General features: G+C 36.2%; 1 protein-coding gene across 6 annotated transcripts in view; it reads left to right on the top strand.

The window, feature by feature from the left end:
• The window catches only part of LOC120416214 (uncharacterized), a 190,021-nt gene that overhangs the window by 111,643 nt on the left and 66,191 nt on the right, over positions 1-12,187 (top strand). For all 6 annotated transcript variants that reach the window (XM_039577910.2, XM_039577906.2, XM_039577905.2 and 3 more), the window contains one exon: positions 10,408-10,660. In XM_039577910.2, the coding sequence (XP_039433844.1) occupies positions 10,408-10,660 (253 nt within the window). The remainder of the gene's footprint in view (positions 1-10,407; positions 10,661-12,187) is intronic.

Raw genomic sequence — 12,187 nt, 5'->3', positions numbered from 1 at the left:
CACGAGTTATCGCGATTTTACGAAAAAAAGTTTTGAAAAAGTTACTTTTTGCGTTTCTCTTTGTTTCGTCGTCCGTGTCTGTCGCGGGTGACCATGAACGGCCATGATCGATGACGACCAACTTTTTCAAAACTTTTTTTCGTAGAATCGCGATAACTCGTGATGTTTATTAGCAAACCCCTTATGTCTATATATCAAAATTTTTGTAATTGTCTGCTCTACAACTTTGTAGAACATTGTAACACTCTAAAAAATAACCCTGCAAAGTTAGAAAAAACACGAAATTTTAAAATGAAAAATTTTGTTCTAGATGAAAAAATGACCCTTCTGGGACAATGTAGATTCGAAAAGTACATTAAATTTCCCATAAAATGACATGTTCCAAAATTTTTTACAGTCGAGTAACGGAAAATGGGAGAATTTTTAAAACTTTTTTAGTGTTTTTTTCGATGAAAAATACGTTTTTTCGGAATTCTGAGTATGCCATCAAATCGGGCGTCTAATTTTACATAAAAAACCCTTTGACACCAAATTTCTATCTCATCACCGTTTCAGGCTGCAAATTATTGAAAAACACCTCTTTTTTCACATGTTCAAAAATGGAAGGGGTCGTACCGCCCCTCCGTCACGAGATATCAAAAAACGGACCTCGGATTCGTGATCAGGGACAAAAGTTACCCCTTAGGACAAAGTTTCACGCAAATCGAAGAGGGGTCGGGGCAACTGCTGTGTGAGTTGGCGGAGAATTACCCATTTATTTCAAAAAGGAGTATTGGATTAATCTTGGGAAATTTTGAAGAATTTCCGTCAGCTAAATTCTAGACTTTTTGTATTAGGTCTTACAAACAAATGTAAACATTGAACACGCTTATACTAATAAACATTTACATAAGGTGTGAAAGGGATACACTCAATGTAAACATTTGTTTCAAAAAATCAAATTATTCGCTCTACAGCATTGCCTTGGCGTTCTCGATTTCGAGATTCCTACTCGAAAGTAGGTGTCCGAAGGCTTGATTGCAAACCTCTTTTTACACCTAAGCTTCCCCATCCATCCCGGGAATCGAACTGACGACCTTTGGATTGTGAGTCCAACTGCCTACCAGCGACTCCACCGAGACAGGACCCAGAGAGACGACTCCAACACCTGGACTGAGCTTACGACCTAACCTTTTTTTAGGTTAGTCCGGGGCCAACATTTACTTCCCCGTCCGACGGAAGGCGTGATCAGACAAATCTTGTCTCAAAATTTGCCACCGGGACCTTCTGGGATCGAACCCAGGCCGACTGGGTGAGAGGCAATCACGCTTACCCCTACACCACGGTTCCAGACATTTGTTTATTGGACCTAATAAAAAATTCAAGAATTTATGATTCAGCTGTTTTAATTTTGTTGAGATTTTATAAAATAAGCACGTCCTCTAATTCATCAAACAGCAAAACATTTAAAGAAACGAAAATTTAAATTTATTGATAATTCAAGAAAAAATATAATGCATTGCAAAATGGTTAACAGACATGATATGAATATGTATTATTTTACTAATCAATTGAATTAAAACACATAATTTATATTCAAAATATTGAAATGCAATTTGTTCATCGTAGTTTAATATCGTTGATTGATTAAAATAAATATTACAAAAATTGCAAAATAAATAAGATGTAATCTGCGATTTCTTTCAAAGAAATGTTGATAATGTTCTTTTAAAATCATTTTGGAATTTTGTGGAATAAAGAAACTACATATCTTCATTTTGTTGAGTATTCTAATTTACAATATTTTCAACAAATAACTACGAAAAAAAAATCTTCAGTATATAATTGTAGATCTGATATGAAATACTATTTTTTTTTAAACTACTATTAAGATGCTTTTGAAAAATCTTTTAAAATGTTTTAACAAAAATAAAGCTTAATTGCACTGAGTAGCGATTTATCAATTGAATATTTTAAATTTCGCGGCATTTCACGTTATTTCCCAAATTCACGGCCACGGACGATTTTCACGGATTACGCGGCTTCCGTGAAATCGCGATAAATCACTAGCCCTACCTATCACCAAAGAAGCCCTTTTGTGTCAATGGTTCACCCATACAAATCTCCATACAATTCTAGCATCTGTTCATACAAAAATGGTACGTAAATATTTGAAAATCTGTTACTTTTCAAGTAATTTTTTGATTGATTTGGTGTTTGAATGAGACCACAACGAACAAAGTCGGTCCAGCCAGTACCGAAATAATCATGATCTCGAGTTGTAACTTGACATTCACTCACTACATATTTTTATATTGCAAAGGAACATAGCTACCACAACAATTTTTGCTTTCAAATTTATAAACAGCGTCATGATTTAACATATTCCTAATTCAAAATAATTTTAATTTCCGTTCACTCTTCCCTTCTTTATTTCTTTTGAATATCTATCTATCCTTCCTCCCCTGTAGACTCAGTGAAATGTGATTCGTTCTCAGAATCCTCTTTGCGGTATACACAACGCAGTAGGGCTGGCTGCTTTGATTCTTGTATTAGGGTAGAGTAGTCATCAATGAGACACGGGGAACAATGATAAAATGGCTCTCACAAGTCGTAGTTTCAACCAATCAGGCTCATATTTTGGGGAAAGGTGCGTCTACAGGATACACGTCTGCCATAATAGTGGCTTTGGTTATGGACGCTCCCTTGGAAAGTTATTCATAAATGTTTGATTCCGGGGTGTAAAAGTAAATTTTGGACAAAAATTACTTTTTCGCTCGTAGGCTGCCATTTACACCAAAACTAACATTTCTCCAAATTTCTTTCGTCATTTCACAGGGCATGAGTTGGGCTACAATGTCCTTTTATTAGGTTTGACCAAAATTTAGAATATGCCCAGAATCCAGGGCTGTCTCATTGTTCCCCACTCGTTTCGACCCATGGGTAACAATGAGACGGGTCTAGCTCATTTCCCCGAATGACATTTCCCCGAATGCCATTTCCCCGAATATCATTTCCCCTAATTGGCCACATCCCCGAATATCACTTCCCCTAATCAGCCACATCCCCGAATGCCATTTCCCCGAATATCATTTCCCCAAATCGGCTATATCCCCGAATGCCATTTCCCCTAATCGGCCATTTCCCCGAATGCCATTTCCCCGATGTGACAGTTACGCTAATTGTCGTTAATTTAAATTTAAATTTTCCCGAATTTTCATATTCCCTAATCTTTATTTTCGCTAAAGCCTTTTTCCATGACTAACAGTTATTTTCTCTCTCAATTTTACCGAACAAACAGCTTTTTCGGGTATTCTGTTGATTAAATGTTGTAAATTGGGTATTTATGCAAAAAAAAGTTATTAACAAGAAAACATTTTTTCGATGGATCAACTATGGTCCCCTTGGAACGATCTGTCAAGTAGGAGCTTTTCTGCCAAGAAGGGCCGGGAAGTGAATTTTTAAAAATTGAATTAAAAATCCATGTTAAATCTTTTGCGGTCGTTCAAAGGGTCATTGTACTTTAAAAATAAGCTTTATCATTGTGAACACTAATATCAGCCTAATTTTAGGACCCAATTATCCGAAGTTTCGATTATCCGAAGTTCGATTATCCGAAGTGAAATTTTTCCGAGGCCTTCGGATAATCGAGTTGTTGTGTGTTCAAGAACCCAAAAATCGAACAAATAGGTTCAGGCTGGTACAAATTTTATTTAAAGTTTTTGTTGATTATACTTTTCGCCAAATCCAAAACTAGCAATGAGAATAAAATGATCAGTGTGAACGGGGTTCTGTACTACGAAAATCGCACGGTATGTTTTCTGAATCATAAAAAATAACAAAACTTCTATTGCATTATTATTATCATGTCTATAAGTAAAAAGTATTTGGTTTGAGAATATATAACAAGAAGTCTGTAACAATATTCATTGTATATGAATGAATAGTACCAAACCTTTCAACACTCTTTCCCCCTTAAAATGCTACGTCTGTTCTGAGTGAATCCAAAAAGAAAGTTGATCATTCAAGGCCAATACTAACCTTTCAAGAAATATTATATGTGGTTTGATGTGATAAAAATTGCCATCATTTTTTTTCTTATAAAATGCTATTTCCCCGAACGCGATCAAGCGGAAATGCCCGGTGCCCAGGAGCGCGCGCGCTCCGGGGCACCGGGCATTTCCGCTTGACCGCTTTCGGGGAAATGGCATTCAGGGAAATGACTATTCAGGGATATGACTAATCGGGTAAGTGGCATTCGGGATTGTGGCCTATTCGGGAAAATGACTTTCGGGGATGTGGACGATTAGGGGAAATGGGAAATTCGGGTAAATGGAATTCGGGGAAATGACTATTAGGGGAAGTGTCTTTTCGGGGAAGTGGCATTCGGGGAAATGTCCCTTCGGTAATATGGGTTTCGGGGAAATGTCATAGATTCCAATGAGACACTTTGATTTTTCTTCATTAAACTTTTCAAAATCTATGGAAATCTTTCAAAACATGAATTGGAAGTGATTTTTGGCATATTTATTGAGTTTGAACTTCATTTAATCAAAAATATAAAGTTATTTGGTAGAATATATGAATTTTACAAAATTTTAATAGTTTTTAGTATAACTTTTGTTAATTGAAGTTACATGTTGACAAAATTGCTTGAAAATGGTCAAAGCAAGTCACCTACAATGGAACAATACAAAAACATGATGTTTTACTAGAACAGTATTGATTTTTGTAGAGTGTCTCATTGTTCCCCAGCTGTCTCATTGTTCCTGCCAAGTGCGTCTACAATGAGACAGTTGAATAACTCTGGCTGTAGACGTCAGATCGATCTCATATTTTGGTCAATGTTACAACAAACTTGAAGAATGAAAATGCAACAAAAAGCTCTTCAAAATATGCTAATGAAAAAATACAAAAATCGTTGAAGTTTAAAAACCAAAAGTGTCTCATTGATGACTACCCTACCCTACATTTTGTATTGCCATTATAAATGTTGACAAGAAAAGTGCTTGGGGCATAATCTAATCACAAGACTTTCCACGTGCTTTCATCGGACTGGCTGCATTTGTGTTAGATTAGATTAGATTTGATTAGATTAGTGGTTTGATTTAGCATTTTTATATCTTGTTTAGCCTCTGCATCTTGATTTTCACCATCGCGAAGGAAAATAAATTTAAAACAAATTTTATAGCCCCACCGAAAATTTAAAAAAAAGATCTTCTAGTTTGCTATATTTTCCAAACTCATTGCATGCTACATTTCAAAGCAGACCATAGCGCTTTTGTTAATTTGATTTGGTTAACCGCGGTGGATTTTCTTGAAATTGGATTTTTGACAGTTCGAATTATTTCAAGAAAATCCACCGCGGTTAACCAAATCAAATTAACAAAAGCCCTCATATCAAACTATCAGTGCTGTATAATTTCCAACCGAAATAAAATGCAATATAAATCGCCATGTAATACCGGAGCGGAAAAGCTCCACTTTCAGCAAAAACCCTGTAACACAAATGATACAAGTTTGTTACCAGGCTACAAACATTGTTAATTAGTACGTGCATATTTTGCTCAACTCTTGCCACCATTTGCCAAACCCCGTGGACGGGCTGATGAACATTTCCAAAATAGTTTTGTCGAAATTGCATCTGCCGTGTGCTCATCCTGGAATGAAATTTTCGAAAATCCATGCATCCTGGAGGGCAGGGTGGTCCCGCAGAGGAAAATAATCCAAAGTTGTTAAATTGAGTTCGAGCAAGTGTGTTGGCTGCCACGTTGTAATCACCCCGTCGTTCAATGCACCGCCGGGCCTGGCGTCCGGTGCGAATCCGAAATTCGGACAGGGATCATCAGACGGGAAAACGGGACACCCCGTACGGGTGTTGTGACGATGGAATGATAATGATGAAAGTACGGAATAGTGTGTAGTCTTGTAATTTCAATTTTATTATTTTGTTTGTTTTATCACTATTATTATTTTTTTTTTTTTTTTTTGATCTTTTAATATATTTAACTTATACCAAGAATTGAACATTTTCCCCTATGAATGCAAGAAGGCGCTTGCTGTTGGAACTACCGGTCGGTTGAGCACAGCCAGAGTCTGACAAAATGATAAACCATTCTCAAAAAGTAAAACAAAAGCAAAACAGAAAGCTCACCGAGCGAAACCCGCCAGATAAGCTCTCCCAGCGCCCGCTTTGAGCTGCAATATTTTTTATTCAAATTTGGCCATAAATATTAATAATCCCTTTATTATTTTAATAAAGTGGCTGTTTAAAACTATATCCCGCATTTCAGATGAAATCGCCATCTTGTCAGTGGCTGTCCACCATTTTGCACAGGGTTTTGCAAAAGTAAAAAAAAAATCATGATGCGGTAAAAACTTTCAACTCTACATGCTGGACTGTGTCATGCCACAGTTAATGTTGCCCTTTTCTGGCTCGCTGAATGTGATGTTCAACGAGTGGGGCATAATTTATTGGAAGGAGCTCGGTAGTAATCTGCATCAGCTGATGCAAATGCTACTCATTTAACTTCAGACTGCGGCAATGGGTTGAACTTTAATTGCACGGAAATTACATTAAGTTTTAAGTTTTGGCTTGTTGTTTTTTTATTCGACATACATTAGGAACAATAATTTAAGAGAATGCTTTCAAGATATATAGGTTTCAATGGTTTTGATGATTTGGTTAGACGGAATAGGCATTGTTTTTGCCTTCCTCACCTTGCTGAGGAAAGGCTATAAAATCACTCGAAAAACGAAATTCCTAATTTGACTTCCTAGACCTACCTTCATGTATACATATCGATTCAGAATCAAATTCTGAGCAAATGTCTGTGTGTGTGGTGGGATGTTGATTAAAAAAATTGCACTGGGTTATCTCGGCACTGGCTGAACCGATTTGGACCGTTCTCATTCGATTCGTCTTAGGGTCCCATTAGCCGCTTTCGAAAATTATAAAGTTTAGTTAAGTACTTCAAAAGTTATGTTAAAAAACGATTTTAACAAAAGTCCGGAAGATTGTAAAAATGTTGGTTTTGTAAGAGACCCTTTTATTTTAATACATTTTTAAAAAGGTATTCGAAAGACCTTTTCAATGAATTCAAAAGATTGAAGATCTGACAACCCTATCAAAAGTTATAAACACATAAGTGCCCTGAATTATGAAGCTCTAACTACCCAATCTGATGGTATGAATAATGAATCACGTTGATAGAACACTGAATGGTCCGCCCTTTTATAGCTATTTTGGATAGCATTCCCTCTAAAATTGAGGAAGGCATCGAACACCTCCCGGGCAGACGGTAATAACAAAATTAATGCCACTTCAATAACAAATACTGTTAAAATAACAGAAAGTGTTATGGAATCTTCTTGAAAAATCCATTCTTGCATAAGAGTTTAATAACAGTTTATGTTATCATAACAAAATTTGTTATTGGTCTGATATTGGTTGAAAGCCAAAACAACTTGGCAATAACATTTTTTGTTATGGAAGAATACCTTGAATTGTTTTTGGGATGATCGGATAAGTTGTTAAAATAACAAAAAATAATAACAAAAAATTGTTCGAAGTGTAACTAAAAATGTTATTAGTCTGTTATTACAATAACTATCCAATAACAAAAAATTCATAACGACGAATAACAAATCATGTTATAAATAATATAAAATGTTATTGGCCTAGTATTTTCAAATATCAAACATTGTTATTCCCAAGTTGTTTCCGTCTGCTCGGGAAGGGTGGATTAAGTAACTTTTTTTTAAAAAATAACCAGCGATGGCATAATCATCATCAAAAGAAAATCTCTGGACGTTCATCAAGAGAAAAAATCCGAAGGAGCATGGCTCTCCTCTCTCGCGCAAGAAAGATCGGTAAAAAGAATCTAAAAAATTCATCTTCTTAATTATTCGGCGGAACATCTTTTTCACTACTACACTCGCAAGTGCCAACATTTCTTTTTTTTAATCTTTGACCGAGTTATTAATTTTTGAATCAATACTGAATTTTTCAACTTCAATTTTCGACGTAAAATCGAATACGCAATCAAAAACTACTTTAGTCAAATTTTTATAAAGTGCTTCGTTTTTAAGTTATAGCCATTTGAAGGTAACTTTTTTTTAAAATAGTCGTTGTTATTTATTTTTTTAAATTAGTACCCATGCTTGCTCACCTTTGAAAAAAAAATATTTTTGAAAAGCTGAGAAAATTTTCTATATTTTGATACGATTTGATACGATATTTTACCTTATAATACAATAATTTATTTTTTTTAATCAAGACTAACATTTAACAAGAGTGTTATATGTTTGTCTTGATTAAAAAAAATATTCGAATAGATCAAAAAAATTCACGAACGTTTCGTATTTAAACACTGAAAATAGGACCATTAGTTGCTGAGATATCGACATTACAAAATAGTTGGTTGATTGGGTGAGACTTAGAAAACATGAATTTTCCTGTTTTTAAATCTTTGCATGGCAATATCTCAGCAACTAAGGGTAGTAACGTCATGATTCGAAATCCGGACACTTAGTAGCATATCATTTTTGTTATAGCTGGCAAAAAATCATGTAATAAGTAGGAAATGAAGAAATATCATCAGGATGTAGTATTAACAGTCAGTTTTAAGAGAATGCATGCAAAATATGTCTTTTCTAACAATTTTTCATCAGAATTTGAACATTAAAATGACTTGATGTGCTTCGAATCCCGGACACTGACAAAAGCTGATTCGAAATCCGGACACTTTTGCTTCGACACTCGATTTTACTCATGAATCGCACAAATTTGGACTGAAATGTTAGTGAATGGCATTCTTTTGGTCTCAAATAAGCTGTTAACATTAAAACAATCGATAGTTTATATAAAAATTTGCTAGAATTTAAGAAAATCGAAACCATAAATTTCTGCTTTGCCTTCCCGGTGCTTCGAACGCCACTGAAATATTTCAAATGAAATGTTTCGCATTTTTGGTAAACTTCTAATTTTATTGTATTTAATTGTTTTGGCATTAACTACAGCGTTCAAACAAACTTTAAGTGAAAGTTGATGTTGGAATTCATCAAATTACACAGTTTTGACATTCATAATGCGAACTTATATCCAAATAATTGATAAAACAAAATGAAGTTCGAAGCGTCCGGGAATTCGAATCATGACGTTATTTTAAGCGAGGTATTTTTAGATTCAATTTCAACTGCGCTTGCAATCTTGCATGCTATCTTGTTTTGAGTTCTGATATTCAACTTGAATTCAATTTGATTCTTTGTCCGATTGTTGGATTAAACTATATCAGACTCAGTCCTCCTCAAGCTATCAATGCTCTACGGTTAAGTGGAAAGCATTTTTGCTTGCCAAACCTAAGGACAGTGGATTGAACCCTGCCGTGAGCTTCAAGTTTTTCATTATAATTCAAGTTTTTATTGCGCAATTCTCACTAACTTGAACTTCGCACTAAATTATTGCTATCGATCGCACTATTGCAACTTGTCAAACTGGTTTGGGAAATTTTAATTTTCTCAAAAAATGATCAAAGCGAGCCGATGTTGCTCACCTGTCAATCGCAATTTTAAAGTGCGAATGTCCAGTTTGATGGAAACTGCAACTGGAAATGTAAATAAACAACTGCTGGTTGCCTAGTTTTTGGAAATTTTGTTGTCAAAAGTACGAGAGAAAAGTGCGGGCCAAATCCAAGTGACAGTGCAAGGATCAATAATGAGTCCATAACATTCTCGTTGAGAGCAGTTGGGTATCGAACCCAGGACCATTCGCTTATAAAGCGAACATCGTAACCATTCAGCCACGACCGCTCCTTCGTTTTTTGCAAATCAAGTTTTAGTGACAAAAAGTGAAATTAAAAATTACCAAAAAAAATTTACCGAGTATAATCTTTTTTCCGTGTACACTCAACCCCAGGTGGTTGGTCACTTTTTCGTTTGACACTTTTTTAATTTGTACTCCGTTGATTAGTCAAAATCAAACAAAAAAGTGATAAACTGTCACTTTTTACAAGGCGCTCACGCACGCTATCAAAACAAACGTTTAGTAGAGTGTGTGAACTCCGTGTAAAAGGGATGTCAAACTAAAAAGTGACCCCGTTCGTTTGACAGCAGTTGGTGTCAAACCATCGAGGTTTGAGTGTGTTTTACGGAAGACACCAAATCGATCAAAAAATTCCTTCAAAAGACACTAATTTTTGAACACTAATGATGCAAAATGTCTTCTTTGGGCATACCGAAGGCACCAAAAAAGTTTCAGCCGGAATAAAAAATGCAAAAAAAAGTCGAATGACCGAAATCTCAGAGAATTGCTCAGCTGATATGTGGCATTTTTTGCTTTATGACACTTTTGACATCGATTTTATTTTAAGCGAATCAATAGCACCCCCGTCAACAAAATTCTAATTTTCCCTCCATTTTAATTTCCAGCCGAGACCGCGGTTTCCTCGATCCGGAACAACAGCTCACCTACGGTGGTGGCCAGCAGTTATCCGGGCCCGCTCCGCCGACCAACAGCACAACGCAACCCACCGCCGCCATTACGAAGACAATGCTGGTCAACACCGGGGAAATGATATTCATTTACATCATCCCGGCCCTGCTCCATCTCGGCGGTTTCGTAATGGCAGCTTACATTTACCGGTTCGCCGATAACGAACAATTGCAGTGTCTAATTGAAAGGGTACGTCCACGTCACTAACCCGCGGCCCCGCACCACCGGTAATGGAAAAGGATATGTGGGTGGAATGCTCTGCTGGTGTATTTTTTTTCAGAATTTTGGATTTTATTCTATGTTTTTTAGAAATTTTTCGTAGCTGTTTGAGTTTTGGGAAAACTCAACAAATATTTTAAAAAGTCATTTAAATTTTCATGTAGACAACAGAGCATTAACACGACTACCAGCCTGAATAACTGAATAACGTGATGGTACAGAGTGTTTACCGTTAAGGGCGACGCGGCGCCAGCGACCATCAACATGGCCAGTGGATTATGCAAACATCATGTCATGATCTGGGGTTTTTGTTTAACACGGACACGGTAGCATGTTTCCATGTTTCCATCATCGTTCTAAACTTCCACGCTATAGAGAAAGCATGACGTTAGCGTTAATTCAGATCAACAGATGTTTTTTGTTCTAAAAGGGAGAAAGTGGACTGACCTTTTCAATTTATTTACCTTTTAAGGCGTCGTATACAAATGAAGTGGCTTTCAAATTTAAAATTAGGAAACACTGAAAATTTTAAAATTAAAAACTGAAATCCAAAAACTACAATCATCGTGCCGTGGATTTAAACACATTAAATCCAACACATTTATCCTATTCGCGATAATTACGCCGCCCAATGCACCGTTTTTTTTCTCGCAAAATTAACTGATAATAAATTGAGTGCCCACCATTACGGGCAAAGGGCGCACAGTTTACCTCCCCCCTTTTTCTCGAGGGACCACCTCCTCTACTCATAATTACACATTCCCGGCGTGCCTCCCAGGGAGCTGATGACCGTAAATTTTTAATGGTGGTAATTTTCATGCTTGCATGACGATGAGCTTGTTTGGTGAATTATCGGTTTTGTTTTCCATATGCGGTTGGCTCATTTTTTTTTCATTCCCTGCTGCACCTTGTTTGGCTTTAATCCCCCTGTGGAGAGAAGTCAAGAGTCGCAGTTGGAAAATTACAAGTTCCATGGTAACGTGGGGCGTGCATGGAATGAGCAATACACGGGTCCCCCACAGACCGTTATTATGAAGAAAAAATTTCCACCCAAACCAATGATTGGACATGGTTTCTGGGACCATTCTGCACCTCTGGGCCAAGTTTCAAAATATTTGCCGGCAGAAATTTCGAATACGGTCAGTTTTAGTATTTTTAGTTGAAATTAAGGGGAAATCACATGTAAAATGCATAGGAAAACTTCAAAGTTTCAATGCTTAAACTCTGAAACGTTACTGATCATGGTTTTAAATTGTACTTACATGTAGCAAAATGATATAAAACGATTTACGGAACTGACTTAGCCGGATTAAGCCGTAGTTAAGTGACTTAAGTACATTATTTACAAGTTTATATCTAAATATTTTTTAAATCTCCTACATTAGGCAATTTTAAGTCTAGGAAGACTAGATTGCATAAAAATAATTAAAATGGGGTGACTTTGAGCCAAGGGGTGACATTGTACCAAATTTTACGTTTGTTTAATAACTAAATAGC

Source organism: Culex pipiens, chromosome 2 (assembly GCF_016801865.2).
Source record: "Culex pipiens pallens isolate TS chromosome 2, TS_CPP_V2, whole genome shotgun sequence".
NCBI classification, from domain to species: Eukaryota; Metazoa; Arthropoda; class Insecta; order Diptera; family Culicidae; genus Culex; species Culex pipiens.
The sequence above is the reverse complement of the archived record's forward strand: the minus strand, read 5'-3'. Positions and strand labels throughout refer to the sequence as shown.